Genomic DNA, 22,245 nt, shown 5'->3' on the forward strand with positions numbered 1-22,245 from the left:
GCTGTTGACGCCTACATTTGTTTGTTTACGGCTCGAGACAGAGGCGCTATAGCGCATGAGCGACTCTCAGCAGGGATTATATTTATGTAGAGATGATACTCTTTTAGGAAAACGTGTTTGGTGACAATAGTTAAATTATTAATTTACGTGAGATAATCGTTGCAGCCCTACTTTTTACATGTAAAATGTTTGTACAAATCATCTGTTTATGGGGTCATGGGGCTAAGTAGCCTTTTTTCCTTTACTTTCTTACTGCATTGTTGCATTTTCTGCCACTTTCCAAAGGCCATCCAGGGAGTCTGATCATTTCGCAGCAAAAAGCATTAACTTTTCATCAATCCCCCCAGCGTGTTCATTACCTCCTGCTTTTAATTAGAGGGCCATTTTGGTCCGACAAAAAGATAGCAGGTAGCTTCTTTTTTTTTTCGTTTTCCCTCCCGGTGACTCTTAAATTCTGCTCCTACCTTCTGTTCGTCTTCTGAAAGTCTGTGTAGGAGAATTTTCATTTATATATTTCATTTATATATATATATATATATATATATATATATATATATAAACGGAAAAATCCACAGTACAGGGTTTTTTTTTTAATTTTGTTTTTTTTGCTTGGAGGAGAAAAAAAAATCCGGCAATATTTTAAAAATGTATAGTATTTACAAATGAGTGTGAATTATTATGACCTTGAGGAGGGGAAACAGACAAAATAAACATTGGTCATACATGTTAATAAATTCTTCATTGGCATTTATGTTTAAGACATTCCAAATGAAAGGGTTGAACCTTAAGCACAAAAAACGTATGTAGAATGCTTATAATATCATGAACATGCTGATTTAATCGTCTTAATGACTACCCGCTTGCCAATTGGACCAGCATCAGTGAACTTAAAGGGACAGCGTGTATTATTTGACCACTGTATTAGTGCTATTTGCTTGACACATGTAGTAACAGCAGGTTTGATATGTGGTTTCTTAATGTAAAAGAACTTCTTTCGAATTGAAAATGGCGCTCTCAAAAGCTACGACCTAAACATTTTAAAAATCTGAATATAATTTTTCAAAATGGTAGAGGAGAATTTTCAATCTTTGGCAGCTTTGCTTCATTAACTATTACTTTTACAATTGTTATACATTATTGTGAGTTTTTAATAGGTATTCGAAATCTGTGTATATGCATTTTATATTTTTTAACGGTCATGGTAATGTCATGTCCTATACATCGTTTGTACCACCTCCTCCTATCATAGTAGTGACTGAGATGAGACTAATTTTAATCTCTAATTAACCCTCTTATGAGGCGTAAATAGTGGGCAAGAGGAGCATGTTGGATAGCTTCGGGCCTTTGACGGCAGATCAGAGGACATGGTGGAGAAAGACAATTCACACTGAGATTCCAGTAAAATATATTGTATCAATAGAGTTGTCATCTGTATAAACCTGCAAAGACAGTCAGCCCACACAGTTATAACAGTATTGGCAAAAATGATTTTTCTAATCCCTCTTTGATGTAAATTATCTTACTTGTAAATAGATTTTTTGCAATCTGAATTTGCGTACAATTAATATATATTGCATTATTATATAATGACTGCATCAATTTACTACATTGTAAGTATGTGGTTTCTCCATCCATCCATTGTCTTCCGCTTATCCGAGGTCGGGTCGCGGGGGCAGCAGCGTTAAAAGGGAAGCCCAGACGTCCCTATCCCCAGCCACCGCCTCCAGCCCATCCGACGGGACCCCGAGGCGTTCCCAAGCCAGCCGAGAGACATAGTCTCTCCAACGTGTCCTGGGTCGCCCCAGGGCCTCCTGCCGGTGGGACATGCCCGGTACACCTCCCGAGGGAGGCGTCCAGGAGACATAGATCGAGAGCTTTGCCTTTCGGCTCAGCTCCCTCTTCACCATGACGGACCAGTACAGGGTCCGAATGACGGCAGACGCTGCACCGAGCCGTCTGTCGATCTCCCGTTCCATCCTACCCTCACTCGTGAACAAGACCCCAAGATACTTGAACTCCTCCACTTGGGGCAAGACCTCCTTCCCGACCCGGAGGGAGCATACCACCCTTTTCCGACTGAGAACCATGGCCTCGGACTTGGAGGTGCTGATCCTCATCCCGGCCGCTTCATACTCGGCTGCGAATCGCTTCAGCGAGAGCTGAAGATCACGGCCTGAGGTAGCCAACAGCACCACGTCATCTGCAAAAAGCAGTGACGCAATGCTGAGTTCCCCAAACCGGACTCCATCCCCGCCAAGGCTGCGCCTAGAAACTCTGTCCATAAAAATTATAAACAGAATCGGTGACAAAGGGCAGCCCTGGCGGAGCCCAACCCTCACCGGGAACGAATCCGACTTACTGCCGGCAATGCGGACTAGACTCTGGCACCGGGCATACAGGGACCGCACAGCCCGGATAAGACTGTGCGGTACCCCATACTCCCGAAGCACCCCCCACAGGGCCTCCCGAGGAACACAGTCGAATGCCTTCTCCAAGTCCACAAAACACATGTAGACCAAACAGGCAAACTCCCATGCACCCTCAAAGACCCTGCAGAGTGTATAGAGCTGGTCCAGTGTTCCACGGCCAGCACGAAAACCACACTGTTCCTCCTGAATCCGAGATTCGACTTCCTGGTGGACCCTCCTCTCCAGTACCCCTAAATAGACCTTACCAGGGAGGCTGAGAAGTGTGATTCCCCTGTAGTTGGAACACACTCTCCGGTCCCCCTTCTTAAAGACGGGAACCACCACCCCAGTCTGCCAGTCCAGAGGCACTGTCCCCGATGTCCACGCGATGTTGCAGAGGCGTGTCAACCATGACACGCCCACAACATCCAGAGCCTTAGTGAAATCCGGGCGGATCTCATCGACCCCCTGGGCCCTGCCACCGAGGAGTTTTTTGACCACCTCGGTGACTTCAACCTCAGTGATTCGAGGTCAGCAGCGCCCCATCGGCACTATACACAGTGTCAATGGCACACCGCTTCCCCCCCTAAGACGCCGGATGGTGGACCAAAATTTCCTCGAAGCCGTTCGGAAGTCGGCTTCCATGGCCTCGCCAAACTCCTCCCATGCCCGAGTTTTTGCCTCGGCAACCGCCAAAGCCGCACTCCGCTTGGCCAGCCGATACCTGCCAGCTGTTTCCAGAGTCCCACAGGTCAAGAAGGCCCGATAAGACTCCTTCTTCAGCTTGACGGCATCCCTCACCGCCGGTGACCACCAACGGGTCTGAGGGTTGCTGCCGTGGCAGGCACCGACGACCTTACGGCCACAGCTCCGATCAGCCGCTTCGACAATGGAGGCGCGTAACATGGTCCACTCGGACTCAATGTCCCCCGCCTCCCTCGGGACATGGGCAAAGTTCTGCCGGAGGTGTGAATTGAAACTTCTTCTGACAGGAGATTCTGCCAGCCGTTCCCAACAGACCCTCACAACACGCTTGGGTCTGCCGGGTCGGGCCGGCATCTTCCCCCACCATCGAAGCCAACTCACCACCAGGTGGTGATCAGTTGACAGCTCCGCCCCTCTCTTCACCCGAGTGTCCAGAACATGCGGCCGCAGGTCCGACAAAACGACGACAAAGTCGATCATCGAACTACGGCTTAGGGTGTCCTTGTGCCAAGTGCACATATGGACACCCTTATGTCTAAACATGGTGTTCATTATGGACAAACCATGATGGGCACAGAAGTCCAATAACGAAACACCACTCGGGTTCAGGTCAGGGGGGCCATTCTTCCCAATCACGCCCCTCCAGGTCTCACTGTCATTGCCCACGTGAGCATTGAAGTCTCCCAGCAGTACGAGGGAGTCCCTAGGGGGCGCGCTCTCAAGCACACCATCTAAGGACTCCAAGAAGGGGTGGGTACTCCGAACTGCTATTTGGTGCATAAGCACAAACAACAGTCAGGACCCGTCCCCCCACCCGAAGGCGGAGGGAGGCTACCCTCTCGTCTACTGGGGTGAACCCCAGCGTACAGGCGCCGAGCCGTGGAGCAATTAATATGCCCACACGGGCTCTGCGCCTCTCACCACGGGCAACTCCAGAGTGGAAGAGAGTCCAACCCCTCTCGAGAGGACTGGTACCAGAGCCCAAGCCGTGCGTAGAGGTGAGTCCGACTATATCTAGTCGGAATTTCTCAACCTCACGCACCAACTCGGTCTCCTTCCCTGCCAGAGAGGTAACGTTCCATGTCCCAAAAGCCAGTTTCTGTAGCCGGGGATCGTCGCGCCAAGGACCCTTCCCTTGGCTGCTACCGAGCTCTCTGCGCACCCGACCCCTTTGGCCCCACCTACATGTGGTGAGCCCATGGGAAGAGGGTCCCACGTCGTCCCTTCGGGCTGTGCCCGGCCGGCCCCCATGGGTAAGGGTCCGGCCCTCAGGCGCTCGCCAGCGGACCCCACCTCCAGGCCTGGCTCCAGAAGGAGGCCCCGGCAACCCGCGTCCGGGCGAGGGAAATCGAGGACCAAAGTTTTGTCATCATAAGGGGTCTTCTGATCTGCGTTTTGTCTGGCCACTCACCTAGGACCTGTTTGCCATGGGTGACCCTACCAGGGGCTTAAAGCCCCCGACAACATAGCTCCTAGGATCATTGGGACACACAAACTCCTCCACCACGATATTGTAGCAGATTAAGGAGGTTTCGGTTTGAACCTATTAGCAAGCACTATGAAGAACTCTTACTAGTTGCTACCTCAAATATAGTGTTTCATACAAATGCAGCTGGCCAGTCTTCAGGTTTTTGAAATATTGCTGCATGTCAAGTGTTTCTTCAATTTCATCATTGTAAAGGACTGCTTAAACTAAAAGTAAATGTATCCGGTCATTTACTGTTAATTCTTGATTACAATAAAAGCTGCTGATTGAAATACTTTGTACAGGTTTCCGAAGACTAGGAGGATTGGGTTAGAGGATTGTTCGTAGTCTGATTACTCATTCATGGAAAATATATTCAACTCAACTGATGCCTGTGCATGCTCAATTTCTTCTTTAGCTACTATTTGATGTTATTGGTTTAGTAGACACTCAAAATAAGGAGAGAAGACGTGAAATGATCTGCATTCATATCGCGCTTTTCAAGTCAATGACTTCCCAAAGCGCTTTACAGTGTGCTTCACATTTCCCAATAGCGGCCTTGTATTGCAGCCATGTAAGACGCTAACCTGCTTATTGGGGGTATTAGGGGTTCAGTGTCTTACCCAAGGACACTTCGACATTTAATACGGACAAGCCGGGATTCGAACTGGGATCCCTTGATCCCAAGACGAGCGCTCTACCTCCCTAGCTACTGCCGCCCCCATCAATTGCTTTTGAAATGACAGGGATAACTGGAGAGAATTGTACAGAAATACTCAAGATAGGAAAATTACATTCTATTCTATTACTCATCCCCTGCGCCTTTTCATTCTATTTTAATCTCCTAGTTTACATAAGCAGATCGGCCGCAAAAGGTGTGGGAATCAAAGAACAGCAGCATTCTTGGGTAATAGTGCCAGTGATTTACACAGAGGATAATAGTCAAAATAACAAACAACCATTAGGAATAGTAACCAAAATAACGAACAGGCATTTTATGCATTCTTCCTTGCAGAAACAAATTATACATGCTAACTCTGGCTAATTCAGTTAATACATTTCATTTTGTTTTATGTCACTATAGTGAAAATAAATCAGTCTTATCAAGGGATATGTCGTAAAGTTTTGCTAGCTGCTCGATGGTGATTTGTTATTGAGCATGGTTTGGGAATGGCCAGAGTTGGGCACTTCCCTCTTTGCCTGATGATAAAGCGACAAAATGTTAATGCAAAAGTGACCTGGGAAGTGAATTTGATCACACCCTGTGTAATGCATTAGTGTTACCGCTAGCCAGGTGTTGAAGTACTCAAACGTGTTTGTCTCTATTATTAACTCCAGAATGAATCTCTTTTTTTTTTATCTTAGTGCAAATCGTAAAATTGATAGATAGGCTTTCAATGTTCATCTGGAATTCAAGTGATTCTCTATTACTTGCAATACATCTTGCACAGTATCTGCTCCATCTAGTTAAGGTTGCAATTTTTCCTGGCTTGATCTGTTCTTGGCTTTTGCAAACAGAAAGCATATGGCACTTTTGTTTTTTCCATTTCCGAACCGGGGATACGTGTGAGAGAAAAGATCATTCAACTCACCTTCTCTTTCTCCATTTACTCCCCTTCTGTCCACCTCTTCGGCTAATTTAATTGTTTTCCTTTCTCCCTTGATCGATCCACTTCCTGGTCTCATATTGTCTGTGTGTATATCTAGTATCCCAGTATTTTCCTATCATTACTTTAATTTTTCTGCATCCCTTAAAGTTTTCTTCTTGTCATTGTGCATACTGAGTGCAAGTGATGCTTCAAATAGCATCTGGCGAGTGATGTCCATTGACCGTGAAGATTTACGAAAGGACTTGCTTGAAGGCTCCCATGCCATTGTAATGCACAAAGTGGGAAGAGGTGACAGAAAAAGATATATATTATTGTTTCAAAGAGTCCTGTTTTTCCTTCAATTACCCCTGCGGTGTTTCATGTATCCAATTTTTTGGTTGAAACATTTTGTTCTTAACACAGAAAACATGTCATGGAGATGTTTTTCCTTATGCCTGTATCAGGTGCTTGAAATGGTTGAAAATGCTTGAAATTTAATTTTGTGTTTTTAGGACTGCAAAGTGCTAGAATTCTGGGTGAAGTGCTTGTTAATGCCTTGAAAATTGTTGACTTGTTTCTTAACAACTCTGCTTAAAAATAAAGCAGATGCTGCCCCCTGGTGGCTTTGCTTTGCCATCAGATTTCATCTTCTGTAGTTTACTGCACCTGGCATTAATTTGTATGGCATTATTCTATAAAGCGTCATCGCCCCCCTATAGATCACGCCAAAGAGGACAGGTGCATGCTACCACTAAACAGGGCACATCGGCCCGGTATTGCAGTACCTCCGGGAACGGTGCATTCGCAATGATCGCAACAAGGCTATAGGGCTAGGACCTTAGCTTAGCCTTTTGGCTGAGAGTAAGTGTCCCGGCTCCTAGGCTTTGTAGCGTATAATGAACTGACCGATAACGGATAATGGATAATGAATAACGAAGATAGATCAATAACCCTTAAAAACCCCTAAACCCCACTATGAAAAGTGTGTTAGTGCAAGGATTATGTGTCAAAGATGGACATTTATTATGGGGCATGAAAAAATGTAGTGTTTCCCTGTTGTAAATTGTAATGAGCAAAACTTCCTGCAACTGAAAATGTAAGCTATACACAATGTACTCAAGATCTAAAAATCATACTTTTTGATGAATGCACACACAAGATTAAAGATCACATATGTAAATCCCAGATATAATTTGTGGCTCTGCAAAATACACGATTCACACCATCTTTTCTTTTAATGGAATTGGAGAAATTGGAAAATTTGACTCTAGAGGTCCTTAAAAGGTGCTTGAATTCAGCCATGAAAAAGGAGTACGACCACCTCTATACTGTATGTGTGCATCGCTCAAGCATTTATGACCGTTGAGGATATTAACTTGTCGTCACTATTTAAAAACTTGATTTTGCTTTCATAACTTAGGAATAATGATTTATGATGTCGCTATACATATATTTTTGATGCTTTTATTGAATGTGAATATTTTACTAGTCCATTGTGTTTACCCAAGCAAAAACAAACCAAAAAAGTTGAATCGAACTTACTCGGTAGCAGAGTGACTATTGGAGGCACTATAGCTACATTAGGTCTAAACAATATTTTTGCTATTACAGTACTGACGTACTATCTTCACACTTTTATGACGATTCTTTGTGGATAAAAAGGCTGTTGTAGAATGAGACCTTTAAGACTAAATGTAGGACAAAAAACAACATCTCAAATACCAAGGTTAAAACCGTGACCACGCCCCTGAGCTCAAGGTATTGTACATATGTACAGTGTGTAAAGTATGTACTTAGAAGTAAATCAACCACTGAACTCAAAATACTGAAGAAGAAGAACCTGCTTCTTTTATTTGCATTAGAGATTTCTCTTTTCTTTTCTTTTTTACTTCTGTTGCTCTTGGTTTTTCGGTGCCTGGGCTCGTTGGAATAACATGACACTTTGTATTTGACACACAGTTACATAGTCTGTTATGGTGTCATAGAGAGTCGAGGGCATGCCATTGATGGCAGGCAAATTTGGGCACTTTATATCATATTTTGAGATCCTAATCACAAAGAGCCGATACCTACTACCATATTCTCACGTTTTCACCTCTAGACTGTCCTAGCTGATTGTTTGTAAAAGATTGTGATCCTGGCCAAACTTCTTTTAGGGAAAGTTTTTGAGTCAGATGAACCAAAAATGCCAAAGCAACTTTTTTCGTCAGTTTTCACATCTGGGTTAACCTACCAGACTGCCTGTAAAAGATGGTGAAAATGTTCCATATCGCTCTGGTCTGGGACAGTGTAACGTATTTCTGGGAAAGTTGATGAGTCTGCAAAACCAAAAATGCCATTCATCTCATTTGGAAGTTTTCACATCTGGGGTGAACTACCTGACATCCCGTAAAAGATGGTGTTGATTGGAAGAGTGGAATGTCTTTCTGGGGCAAATGCTATGTCAACAAAACCACAAGTGTACCTTTTTGGGGGGTATTTTTCACTTATAGACTCTTTCATTTGTCTGTAACCATTTTGACATATCTAGTGGGCGAGGCTTAGCCTGAAGACCAAAAATACGTGCGTAGGTCAGAAGACAAATGAAAAGAAAGCTGTCGTTGCCGCTAGCTGCAGAACGACTGCTTGGTTTCTTCAGTGTTTTGACCAGTATTATTTTGCCTCCAGCTTCGACTTTGACGCCAAACGTGACGTAGGCTATGAAAGGGTGTATAGGGTAACCTATCTGACTTCTTGTAAAAGATAGGGTTGATATTCAATGTTGTTTTGGCCTCAGAGTCAGATTTCTGGGGATGAGTTAACAGAACCAAACTTTCTGAGTCAGATTCTTGGGGCATTTTTCTCATCTGGGGTAACCTTTCTGACTGCCTATGGAAGATGGTCATATCTAAACTCTTTCCCCGTTTTCTTAGATAAACAGACAACAAACAAACAGAAAAACAGATATAGTGTACATACTTTGATCCCAAACAAAAACATCATCACTCCCTCGCTTGTGGGTGATAAATATAAGATGCAACTGTTAGATGTCTGCATGTATATTTAGTCTTAAATTCATGTGAGGAAAATTGAAGAGGCCTACGAGTATAAGATTTGAGATTGTATAGGCAGATTTAAAAAATCTAATCAATCGTTTTTTCCCCCTGGCCCAGCCCCTCTGATAATTATTTAACCTAATGCAGCCTGACACTCAAAAAGTTTGCCCACTCATTCCCTCTATTAATTTTAAATCATAACTTACAAATGCTTAAATGATTAACTGGGTTGCTCGTGCCTAACTAGTGCACTAATGTGTATGTTTTTAAAAATAAAGTGTCTTGTTCTCTTTCCTAGATGTTTTCTTCTTGTCAAATAGTTCTCGCTCTTGCTCACATACACATGCACACACACCTGCCCGCTTTTGTTACAGCAGGTCGGCTCGAGGCATCTGATAGCTTGAGCCTCTGGGAATCTGACGAGTGGCTACCTAAAATTCAAACCAGAAGCCACACACATCAGAGATCATAAAGAGTGTTGGAGGCAGTATTTTCTGATGGTCCCAGACCTTGTTTACTTTTTATCGGATTTGACTGTATACAAACTTTAAGCCTGTCATCTTTGTGCAAAAGTGTGGCCTCACCAGCCGAGAAGCGAGTTACTGTGTTTCCCACACTATAAGGCGCACCCTCAAAAATAGTCTTTTGTGATTTGATTTTTTTGTTATATACATGCCATCCCGATCACTGCGTATAACCCTGCCCCAGGTCCCTCTCCTTTTCTATCTCTAATTTCTATTATTGTTAAATTTGTTTTTATTGTGTTGCGTGTTTCAGGTTGTTGGGGGGGATAAAGGAGGGGATTTCATTCTCTTATTGTACACTACATGTTTTTTACAGCACTTTCGACATGAAAATACAACCGAAATTAATTCCCATTTACCTCAAATACATAGCAAAGCTTCCAGATGGGATGAGATGTGCTCCTGGTAAAATAAGAATTCATGAGATAACCTCAAACTGGATTTGGAAAATGACGATTCATGTAAAGTGGGTCATAAAGCATGGGAGGGGATTCTTTCCCGTTGAGAAGATTACGTAAGAAAAGCTCGATTGAAATCCATCCAATATAAAATAATCAATAGCTATGATTTCACTCCATCAAAACCTTTCAGAATATGACTGCTTAAGGATGATTAATGTTGGAACTGTAGCAATGAGAGCGATACTCTAATATATGTTTTGTGGGAATGTTCCAGAATTGTTCCCTCATGGGAAAATGGTTCAAATGTACTCTCCTAAAATCAGCAAAACTGTGTCTCTTTAGTGACAGAACGGCAGTGCCCCACTGGGACACATACTCTTTTAAAATACTGAGTGTTCTAAAAGTCCATGGCACATTTTGACATCTCGGAATCTATGAAAGATAGAAAAACATCTGGTAAATTCAGAAAGCTTTCAATCACAATATTTACATTGAATGTTCAAAGATGTTCGTTGTGAGCACAAATGGTCACATGACACACTTTAAGCCGATATTCAAATTCTTTCCAAACCTGTCCCATCATTTCATTATCAATGGTTGCAACAGCTTCTGTTATTCGTGCGTTCATTTCATTTATGTCTCTTGGAATACGGGGCACATTGACTAATCCTTTTGCAAATCCCCACTAAAAGAAATCGTATGGTATGAGATCTTGAGATCTGGGTGCCCAGGACAGATCGTACTTACTCTGCCTAGACTGTCCAATCGAGAGGTCTGGCAGGGTTGTGTTCAGAAACTATCTAACCATGAGGCTCCAGTGTTGTGGCAGCCCATCCTGTTGTAAAAATAAGTCACCAGACTCTTTCTCACTTGATGTATCCATTAAGCAGTCTTTTTCCCTGATATGATGTTTAACTGCTCTTTCGCCTGTCTTTTTTGAGTTTGTTTGGAGGGGATCTTAATTTAATTTTGTATGGAAAATTGTTGAAAACTTAATAACAACTGTAAGTTCAAGAAAAAAAAAATCCATGTATGGTCACTATTAAAAAAACTCAAATCTCATAGCCAGTGTGAGCACTCAATCCTTGTACGTCAGCATTGGTTGTTGATGTTGGGTGGGTCTTTGGCCCGTTTTAGGAATCGTGAGTCACCATTCTTGGCCAAATATGTAAAAACAAACAAGCATTTTGTCTCAAGTAATTTGAGCTACAGTAGTGTCACAGCTTCAAGTACAAATAAAGTCACCAGTAATACATAAAACTTGCGTTGTTCACTTAGGACACACCTCTATGAACTTTCCTCCCAAGTTCTGTCTCACTCTTCTAAGTCATGCTGACTAATTCACTAGTCTGTTTACACTCTCCTTGGCAAGACCACACCTTATTTTCTCTACTTGGCCACCTTGAGTACCGCTACCCACACACAAACTCTTGATAGCAGTTTTGACAATATCTTGAGTTCTACAATTCACACAAGTATAGTAGTTTTTTTCCAATTTTCTTTTCCAAACTAATGGAAAACTCTGCAAACAATAATAAAACCTGCATCACTCCTCTCGACAACAGTCATGATCAGGACAAACCTCTCATTCTACAATGCTAAGTAGTCCTGAATTATATAAATGTTAATTACGTGTATTAATTGCAACCTTAGTTGTTTGTATAAATGTGATTTCGTTTTGTTCTGCATTCTGCCTCTCACTCTGTCATATATAGTAACAATGTACCAATGGCCAAAATTAATGGACAATACACTGAACCATTTCTCCCTCTGTCATAGGACAAGAAAAAATATCTGGACATCATACACAGTTACATGGAAGTACACGGCACAGTGCATGGCACCAGCACGGTCCACCTCCCGAGCTACGTGAGGAACCACGGTATCCTGAGTGGGCGTGACTTGCAGTTTCTCCTCCGGGAAACCAAGGTGAGCTCATACAGTAGTCTGTCCTAAAGAAATCAAAACAAACTGACACTACTGAGTACAGTAAAATTATGTTTATTGTTGGGGTTAAGAATAACCCGTGATAGGCGATTTCATGAAGTAGAAACCCTTTTTTTCTTCTTTTACAAATATACATTTAAATACCGTATTATTCATTAAAACCAAAGAACAAACCGATTTACAGTGTATTGTCAATGCCCCTGCAACATCCATTGCATTCATGTCATCCCGGAAGGGGGATTACCTCAAGGTTTCTTTATTACCTCATGCTCAGATTGTTGAGTTTTTCCTTGCCCTCATGTAGTTTATATATCAGGAGATGTGTAATAGTATTCTGTAGAATGTACAGCCCTTTGAGACTTTTTGTAATTAAGGGCTATACAAATAAACATGACTTGACAATATTTATTCTCGAGAACTATGCCGAACACAATGCATGATGAAAAGCCGTGAAGCTGTGAGACCACTAAAGGTAAACCAGGTTGTAGCGAGGGTTTACTACATTACCTCAATATTTGAATGTGCAAAAGAAGTAAATGCACTTGATTTGGTCTATTTGTAATCCTGGTGTTATCTTTGCCCCATCAACAAACTCACCATTTGAGCTATTTGGCCAAATTTCCTGTGGGAATATCCTGTGATGTTCACATAGATTTTCCCTTCAGGATAAGACTTCAGGTTCTGTCCCAGCAGTATTTTGTCATTATTTTCAAATTATCAGTGCAGTACATGTTACTTATTCGAATATAATGCACAGACCTAATTCTAGATTAAATGTCTGTATTCAATAGTTTTTTTTTTACTTTTTCTCGGCTCAGGTATTTTAATTGACAAACGTTAAGGCAAAAAGACAAGGTGTTAAAGAAAGTGTGAACCCTCCTTTGTGCAATGTTATGCCCCAGCGGCAGTGTAATGGTGTGTGACGTCATGTCGCACAGGCGAGAGTTCAGAGATTACGCTATGGTTCTCATGCTGTCCAACCGCTGCGACCTGCCCCGCAACACCTGATGCCTGTCGGTCACCTGGAGCATAAAGGGACCCTCAGGACCTGAATCCAGCCACCGGGTACACATCACCTAGGGATCAACCTAAATATATTTTGTGTCAGAAGTTAGTCACACAATCATAAATAAAGTTAATGAACGTTTATTTGTACCACTAAGAGACGTTAAATATTACACTGTCGGTTAACAATTGCTATCGATAATCTCAGGCCTTGTCAGGCGTCTACGCTCACATGCCTGTTCTGCCCGCAGCAAGCAATGACAAAAGACTGTTTGTGCCATTATCTCTTTGATGTATTTTCTTATGAAACTTTGTTGAAACGGAATAACAAATCATTGTTTGCTCATTAAAAAAAATCATCTTATGTAATTAATTAGTTGTATGATCAAATATTTATTACAATTTGTTTCCTATCAAATTTTAATATTCATTTAAATTTTGAATTAGCATTTTATCAATTTATTTTATATCTCGTTTTTAACGGGGGTTACCCATGTCACCCTAGCTCTTGTTTTTACGCACCCAAACTTCGAGTTCTTTTTTGGGGTTTAAGAAATGTGGGTTATACTCAAAATAAATAGGGTACTTGAGACAGTAGTCTTTATCTGATTTTTAACTAGTACGGATACACAAAGACTGTTTAAATCAGGCCCAATTGAAATCCGCCGTATGAGGAGAGCAATTCAAATTCAGTTAAAGGTCAAGACCACTGTGAATTCACAAAACATGTCTTTGGTCCTAATTGGGGAATTCAGTGGCATTCATCTTAACATTTTACAGAAATGTCACAATAGGATCAGAAAGTGGTGGCATTTTTTAGCCAAAAGGTCAGGTTCGTTGTTCTGCAATCACTAAACACTTGCTGTCATTCATCGTCCAGTGGCAAAACCTAATCATGCCTGCTCCATCTCACCTGCCTTTGAATATATCAGCATGCGCACAAGCCCTCCTCTCCCTTACAATTCCGCTCTCTATTTCTCTAGGTGACTGTCTTTGTTCTCTTTTCCTCCTTTGTACCTAAAAATAGAGGTTGAGTGTTCCTCAAGGTTGAGATGCTTTTGCCTGCACTTAACACAGTGTGCATGGAGAGAAGTGCTTTGCTTTACTGCCACCTGTTGAGAGTAAAATGCAATGAAGCAGGTGTCTGGAATCACACTAGTAACTTGTGTGATTTAAAAAAATGCTACATGTTGTAATATTATGCCACTTGAAGTGTGTTATCTGTGCAGCGTTTGAGTCTGGACCAAACTATTGGTACCCATTAACTCTACATTCTGGGCCAACCTAAGAAAAACGCATGTTGGCAGAAGAAATCATATTGCAGTGTTCCATCGCTATAAACTGATTAGTTTTTCGCCTTACTGGTGGATCACAGCTAAATTTAAAGTTTAGTAGACAGAATAAAGAGGATACACTAATGAATTTTGAACTTGCAAGGAAAACAGGAGAGGATGGTACAATATTCAAGATAAGAAAATTCTAAGCAGTCATAAAGGTCCTCCCCTTAACCCTTTTTAAAAAATAAAAAATCTAGGTTAAAAAAAGCAGGTCTGCATTAAAAGGTGTGGAAATGAAGAACAACAATAATATTGGCTCATTCCTAAGACTTAAAAAGTGGTCGGCGGCGCCCTCTGTTGGCTGCGGCTGCATCGGCTCGCTACAACGGGTCAGGTGCAATCGACATTTCGTTCTGTGTACATTGTTACACAGAATGACAATATAAGGAAATTATCATTATCATTATCATTATAGTGGCACTAATGAAAACGGTGCATCATGGTCAAAAGTGGGGTAAGAAATTTTAACCTGTTCTATAGGCCCTGTTCTGAGCCCCCTTTTTTATTAAATCTCCTAAGTTACAAAAACAAAACCGCCCCAAAGGTTTTGGAATTCACAACACATTTAGTTAGCACAGTTTTTTGAACATTTTGTGCCTGCTCTTTTTGTTTGTTCAAATACATTAGAAATGTTTTAAGATTTTACTTGATGAAGTAGTCTATATTGAAGTTAATAATAATTTAATAAAAGATAATACTCTTAAGGGCTATACAAATAAACACGACTTGATTTTGGTGTCAAGGTATTTTATTCAATTCTATACTTGTTCAAAAATAAAGACAATAATAAAGATTTGTAGTCCAATGTTTTTTGGGACGTTACACCAGCAAAAAAACAAGGGATCGCTGTATTTGGGAGTTTACTAATATTACTTTGTTGTCTTTTCGTGCTGAAGGGTTTCATTTGTTGAGATTGGTTGTGTTTCCTTAAACACGGGTTTCCTGTAACTCATTTCATAACCGTAAAATACTGTAAATTGTAATATGACTTTGAGAACATTTCATTTTTTATGTTTTTTGTTGAGTTTTAATTATAAATCCTAAAAATACTTTATAGGGTTCCTAAAGTTTCCAAGTGCCATATCAATATCACAAAATATAGCCAGCGTCCAAAGCAGGATTAAACATTTTATTTAAATGTCAAATGTACGTGCTCTCTTTATGTCAATGTAGCACCCATCTTTTGCCTGTTATCAAGAAATTGCTTTGCATCCTGATTTTTCTTTTGTAATTATTGGGGCTGCAACTAAAAATTATTTTGCTCAGTAATGAATCATTTGTTTTTTTTCGATTAACCAAGAAATCAGATTTTTTTTTAAACATATTTTTAATTGCTCCTTTTTATTCAAATATTGATGTTTTGGATAGATGGCCAGAATCTTCTAAAATATACAACAAGTCAAGTCATATTTATTTGTATAGCCTTTAATCACAATGAGTCTCAATGGGCTACACAGACCACCGATTATTGCAAACCACAGACTATTATTACACCATCCCCCGATCTAAAACCTACATGAGGGCAAGGAAAAACTCAAAAACCTTAACATGAAGAAAATGAAGAAACCGCACAGGAGTTATCCCCCTTTCAGGATGACCAGGCTGCAATGGATTTTGCAATAACAAATCATACACAGATATTGTCAACATAAAATATAGGTTATTCATATGCTATGGAATAGAAGTGTGTTTAAGCCTAGATTCAAACAGTTCCACTGAGGTTGCAGATCGTATCTCAGGGGGAAGAGCATTTCACAGCACCGGGGCCCGAATGGAGAACGCTCTGAACCTGTGGATCTCTACTTGGCTCTTGGGATCACTAGTAGACCAGCGTTTTCAGAGTGAAGAATCCGGACCGGAACATAGGGGGAAATTAGAATAGAATAATAATAATAATAGAAAAGTGTTTGTCAAAAAGCTGAACAATAGACAAAAACACAAAAAAGTATGCTATACATCTCAGAATAATTAAGAAATCTTTTTTATTAAGTGCAAAAAAAGAGTCAACATTGAAAGACAATGTAGAACCATTCAAAAAGCAGAAGCCCTCCGATTTCATTCTAACTTTATATGACGATTAAGGCCATTCATACATTAAAACATGGTCTCAAGGCACCCTTAGTTTGTCGCTGGACCAAGAGAACATTGCACAGTAAATTTTGGTCTTGAGTCGCCCTCTTCTTTATTCAAGTGGTACTACGAGCATTTCCCCTCAACATTACAACAAAATTCATTGCGCTCTCATCTGTATTGATTTAACATGCTGAGTGGCGCATAAATCGCGTGACCCAATGAATCAATGATGAAATCCAATGCCAACGCTTTTAATCATAAACTTCCATTGATTTTATTGATTCATTGTTGCAGCCCTAGTTACAATTAGAGGCCTGCTAACTGTTGCTATCCGCAAGTACAAAAGGCTTCTCACATACGCTCAATGATTGTTCGTGCCAGCCGTTTTAGTAGATGTGAGCTGGCTGCTGCATTACACTGCCTCCCTGTTTGTGTGTGTTTGTGTGTGTAGCATTCTAATTGTTAAATTGGTGTCAACCTTGGCCCAGCCGGTGTTTTTCCACAAGACTCTAGACCACTTTATGAAGCATTACTTTTATTGCTTATTTATCCTACTCTTGAATTTAAAATTCCAGCGTGGGAGTGAAACCAGAGGGAGCAAACAAAGATTTATAATTAAATAGCAGCAATATAAATGTTTATGGAGAGCAAACACATTTTCAGACCCACAGTAGCACTGTGGCTGTGAAAGCTTTTCCATCTCAACTGTTCTATCTGTATATGACGATAAATACTATCATTATTTTTGCTCTTTTTGCAGTTGTTTGTGGGCCTGTCGTTTCCCTACGAGGGTCCTGCCCCCCTGGAGGCCATCGCTAATGGGTGTGCATTCCTCAACCCTAAGTTCAACCCACCCAAAAGCAGCAAGAACACCAGCTTCTTCAAGGGAAAGCCCACCTTGAGAGAGGTGACACTAAAAATTGAGCATTTCACACAAGCCTTTCGCAGTGTTTCCCATACCACAGGAAGATTCTGACGGGCCGCCAGGGTTCAATTGGTCTCGCCATTGTCTCATAAAGATATTATTAGTATTAAAAAATATAATAATCTTTCTAAATATAAATAAATGTAATATCCCTAAGTGTCATTCAAAGTATAGACAGACATAAATCAGAAAACAGATACTTTGTTACTGGGAAAAAAGGCAGATGAAAGGATTTGGTGCTTATCTGTTTATTGTGAATTCTGTGGTTAAATTGGGGTGTAGCAAGTCAAATGGTGACGCTGCCCTTTTAAAAGGGCACATCCGTTGCCCCACACAACTAGGCTGAAACACAGGAGAGAAGGGAAAGCAAGCAGAGGATAGGTTTGCCAGAGTAGTGTTATATTTATTTTACAAATTATTACAGCATTGGAAAATGTTAAGTGATTGTTTCATGTTTGTCCTCTTACATAAACCAGATTAAAAGAAATATATATTTTCCGCCCAATCTTTTTTAAGTTGTAAACATTTTTGGATAATATCGCCAGGAAGCCACTCATTAGCGCTAAAGAGCCGCAAGTTGCCGGCCCCTACCCTAAGGTCTCACAAAATTCTATGGGAAACACTGCCTGGCAAATGTGTGCATACTTCTTACACGATTATCTTCCCCGACGTATGCAGCTGACCTCTCAGCATCCCTACGCCGAGGTTTATATTGGCCAACCCCATGTGTGGACTGTTGATATTGAGAATGCAGCGGAGGTTGAAAGAGCGATCCGTTCCATCCTCAGCCAGAAGGTAAACGCATAAACCGATTGACAGATTTTTAATTTAATATTCAACAGACCATGTCGAGATGGAAATACATCGAGCCTGCAGTCTGCTGCTGCAGATGCATTGTGCTTTGTGAGATTAAGAACAATGGCTTTATTTATTTGACATGGCCTCATATGCTTTGTGATCCTAAAGCCTGCCAGGCTCCAGCTTGCCTCCTCATATCCCTCCCTTGTCATCTGTTCCATTCACCACCAAGGACATTGAATGTTTTATAGGTGATTTGGTGCAGTAAGAAAAAGCCTTACTTGTGTTCTGCTGCACACTAAACTTCATCTGTATCCATCACAAAATGTAAGCTTGGGTTAACTCATTGCCAACGTGTCTTTACTCAAAATTTTAATCAAGCTGTTGTACAGAACAGAATTGTCATCATAACGACGTAGTGAACATTGTTTGCAAAGAGATTAGAGGTGAAACTCCAGGTTTTACATGCCATTAAGACAAAAGAGAAAAAATAGATATAAACATGTCGGGATATATAGCCACAAATATTTTCGGGGTAGTGTGAGGAGACTGACCTAAGTTGTAAGTCCAAATGTATTTTGTAATATTTGTGCAATGAAAAATCCTGCATTGTAACAATAATGCAATAAAAGGAGGGCAATTCCATTAAGCAGCAACATATTCCCAAATAAGTTGAAAAAAAACTGCCCATTTTTCTATACAATAACAATATTTCAATACATCTGGCAAGATATATATTTTTTAGTCATGCTCACTTGTTCAGGGTAGAGATGTCTCTGGGAAAGAGATTGTCTCTGAGCTTGTTAGTCATTGCTTTAAGGAACCTGTAGTGCCTACTAGTTGGCAACAGCTAAAAGAGGCAGTGGCTGGGGTGAGAAGTCCCATATAATGTTGGCTCTGTTGCGGTGTCACAAGCCGGCAATGTCCTCTAGACTGGGAAGCCAACAATTTTCTGGGAGGTGTTGATGACTCTCTGTATGTCATTTCTGCCTGCTACCATGCTCACAGCGTACCTCACTGTGAGGCCATAGGCCAGAATGCTCTCCACTATTGCTTTGTTGGAGGACACCAGCAGCCTCTGTTCCAGGTTGCTCTGGAGTAAATTAATTGCATTAGAAAGTGACCTTCGGCTGTTTTACACGGGTCTTTTTCGAGGATCACAAACTAGTTAGTATTAAGTGATATAAGATTTGATTGTAAAATGATTATTTAGGGGGGTTTTTCTTCAGCCTTTTTCTCTACTGAGATTAAATCGCTTGTAGTATCCACTGCATTTGTAATAAATAAATAATAATAATGGATAAAGAAGCAAAACATATGAACTATTGCGCTACTGTTCATTTAACTCGAGCAAATCTATGCAGACTGGGAAGTGAAAAAAATAGCATACAAACACCAATTTAAATATTTGAATTAATGATGTGAGTATGAAGTATTTCTGATTTTTTTTTTTATTTGATATCAAAGTTTTTACCTCAATATGAGAATTTCGGTGTCAGATTTAAACTATTATAGTAAGGAACTAAAGCATTATTAAACTTCTGCAAAGACACTCAAATGCTGCCTTTTTTTCATTTTGTAGTCATTTTGCATCGAACAGCAAGTCTGTGACTTTTAAGCAAATCAACATCGGTATGGGTTTCCTCAATGTTCTCAGGTTGATGAATGTTAGTCAGTGAATACAGTAGTCTGCTTTGGTGGGTGATTTGCGATTGGCTCCTGGCTTTGGTGACATTGAGTGGACATATTTAACACTGCAAGTCATTGACACGATGCGGCTCATTATTCTCTTTTGATTCTTTCAGTATTTTCTTGTGTGAGAAAGCACAAAGAGCGCTGTTTAGAAAAACTGAGGATGGCATGTATTGAAAACTACCAAAATGCTTATTTAGCTGAAATGAACTGTCAAATTCTCAACGGATAAAATGGAAGACAAACATTTAAAAGATAAGGCGTCATTTCGCCAAAGTAAATATTTTCAACATGCTTCAAAGGGATTTCTATATAATGTGCAAATGCTGTGTGCTTTACTGTTATTACATTCTCTAAAAAATAGATACAAAGTAATTTTAGTAACGTTTTGTGCAACAGAGTACATTTCACGCCGGGGGTTCATTTTTCAGCACGTTAGCTGTGTATACTATTATGATTTATCCAGGTTGCTGTCAGGTTCTAAACGATGTCAGGATGAAATAAGAGACTCTTTGAGTTACAAACGTTTTTATTAAAGAAAAGCAAGGGCCAACCATAAGGCGTCCACACTCTTAGATTACCATGAAATAAATCCCACCAACTGAAACGTGAGCACGTTTTTTATACTGGTACAAGGATTCTGATTCTGAATCATGTGAACGTAGGAGGCATTCTGATTGGTTTAGATAGGAATCATTTATTTAAATGCAGTGTATAATGTTGGTCGCTAGATGGCATGTGAGTATAATAAATGAGCAATAAGGATAGTGAAACTTTATAACACAATGCGTCTCTGTAATGTAGCTCTCGACTTGGAATGTGGGAGGCAAGGCTATCTTGATTATGATCTTAGCTGGCCTCAAAGAGGAGAATGAGGAGTACAGCATGTATGTGTTGGTTTAGCAAGTGGAGTTTTGTACACCATAGTAGTTTATTGTTTGATAACAGATAAGAGTAGCCTGAGAAGCTTGCCAGTGACCTTCAAGTTGTAGCTTTATGATCAGAGGCACATTTTTGATGCCCGAGAACCTATTCTTCTGACCCTGAAGGTGTTTGCCCCCGAAAACAACTCAAAATTGTAACCACACACTTATTGAGTATACTATAGAACAATAAACATATGACGATATAAAAACACAAGAGTATAAGAGTATATATTGGGTATAAGAGTATAGAATATAGTACAAAAGGCACATTTAGACCATAATTCCCTTACAGGTGCCATCAAATCTCCAATTGACTGTTACAGGAAACACTGAGCTTACTGGGCTAAGAACATTGCCGGTTCACACAGCCCACCGGCCAGCAAGAAATCCCCATTGTAAAAAGTAGTGGTTATATTGATATTTCTTTCAACTCAACTGTTTATTCAACTATTGTCCATTAGGGTGCTTTTGCTGTATGTCATGGCACTCATACATCCATGGACTGCAACGTGACATCTTGTAAAAACCGTCAATAATAGTCAAAATAGCAAACTTGAATCCTATGCAATCTCCTTTGCAGATCTATTAATCATGAATTGGATGATGATTTTATTTGTGTCTTTGTCTGAGCAGATTGAACCTTATTTGCCATTTGAGTTCACCTGCGAGGGGATGCTGCAGAGAGTCAATGCCTTCATTGAAAACCAGGTACGTTAGTTCACGAAAATGCGAGGGAGCAAATCCGAAATGAGATTTGTCAACGGTTGACTGGGCTTACCATGTCACGCTATCCGGGCAGGACTTTTGTCACGGTCAGGTGATGTGGCCTCCGCTCAGCGCGCTGCAGGTGAAAATGGCGGAACCAGGACGCTCTTGCAAGCAGGTGTGTCAAGAACAGCACCTCATCTGCGAGCCGTCCTTCTTCCAACATCTCAACAAGGACAAGGACCTGGCCAGGTGCTCATTGATCATTGTTGGCTGTCTGACAAGTTTCTTCTGTTTTATTATTGGAAAATTTTTGATAGCGTAACAAAACGCTGCAGAGAGACCAACTGCCACAACCGGTCATCGACTACTATTCCGAGTGTCGCACATCATTAATCACATCCTGTTAAATTTAGGTCTGTGAAGAACCAGACAGGACATTGCCGCCCTTATTGATACTCACAAACAATTCAGCAGATGCCTTTGCTCCCACACACTGGTACCACACATCCTCCAACCCTTAGACACAGCGACAAAGTCGTAGCTGGAGGGCTCTGGCATAACACAAAGTGCAGTTGAAGGACCAAATGTTAAGTTTAAACTTTTGTAGACACTCAAAAAAAGGAGGGAAGACATTAATTGATTTCTAACTTGCAGGGAGAGGAGCCTTGATATAAGAGAATTCCATTCCCTTTTCCTGCATCCCCCCT

The 22,245-nt window shown here is 40.9% G+C and overlaps 1 protein-coding gene across 1 annotated transcript in view; it reads left to right on the forward strand.

Annotated features, from left to right (window-relative positions):
• mgat5 (alpha-1,6-mannosylglycoprotein 6-beta-N-acetylglucosaminyltransferase) overlaps positions 1-22,245 on the forward strand; it is a 69,287-nt gene that overhangs the window by 40,531 nt on the left and 6,511 nt on the right. Inside the window, exons 12-16 of the mRNA XM_088331355.1 lie at positions 11,907-12,056; positions 17,250-17,396; positions 18,093-18,209; positions 21,464-21,538; positions 21,630-21,787. Coding sequence (XP_088187481.1) covers positions 11,907-12,056; positions 17,250-17,396; positions 18,093-18,209; positions 21,464-21,538; positions 21,630-21,787 — 647 coding nt within the window. The remainder of the gene's footprint in view (positions 1-11,906; positions 12,057-17,249; positions 17,397-18,092; positions 18,210-21,463; positions 21,539-21,629; positions 21,788-22,245) is intronic.

The sequence above is a fragment of the Urocampus carinirostris genome, chromosome 3, assembly GCF_059441175.1.
Source record: "Urocampus carinirostris isolate Australia breed hairy pipefish chromosome 3, RoL_Ucar_1.0, whole genome shotgun sequence".
NCBI lineage: Eukaryota > Metazoa > Chordata > Actinopteri > Syngnathiformes > Syngnathidae > Urocampus > Urocampus carinirostris.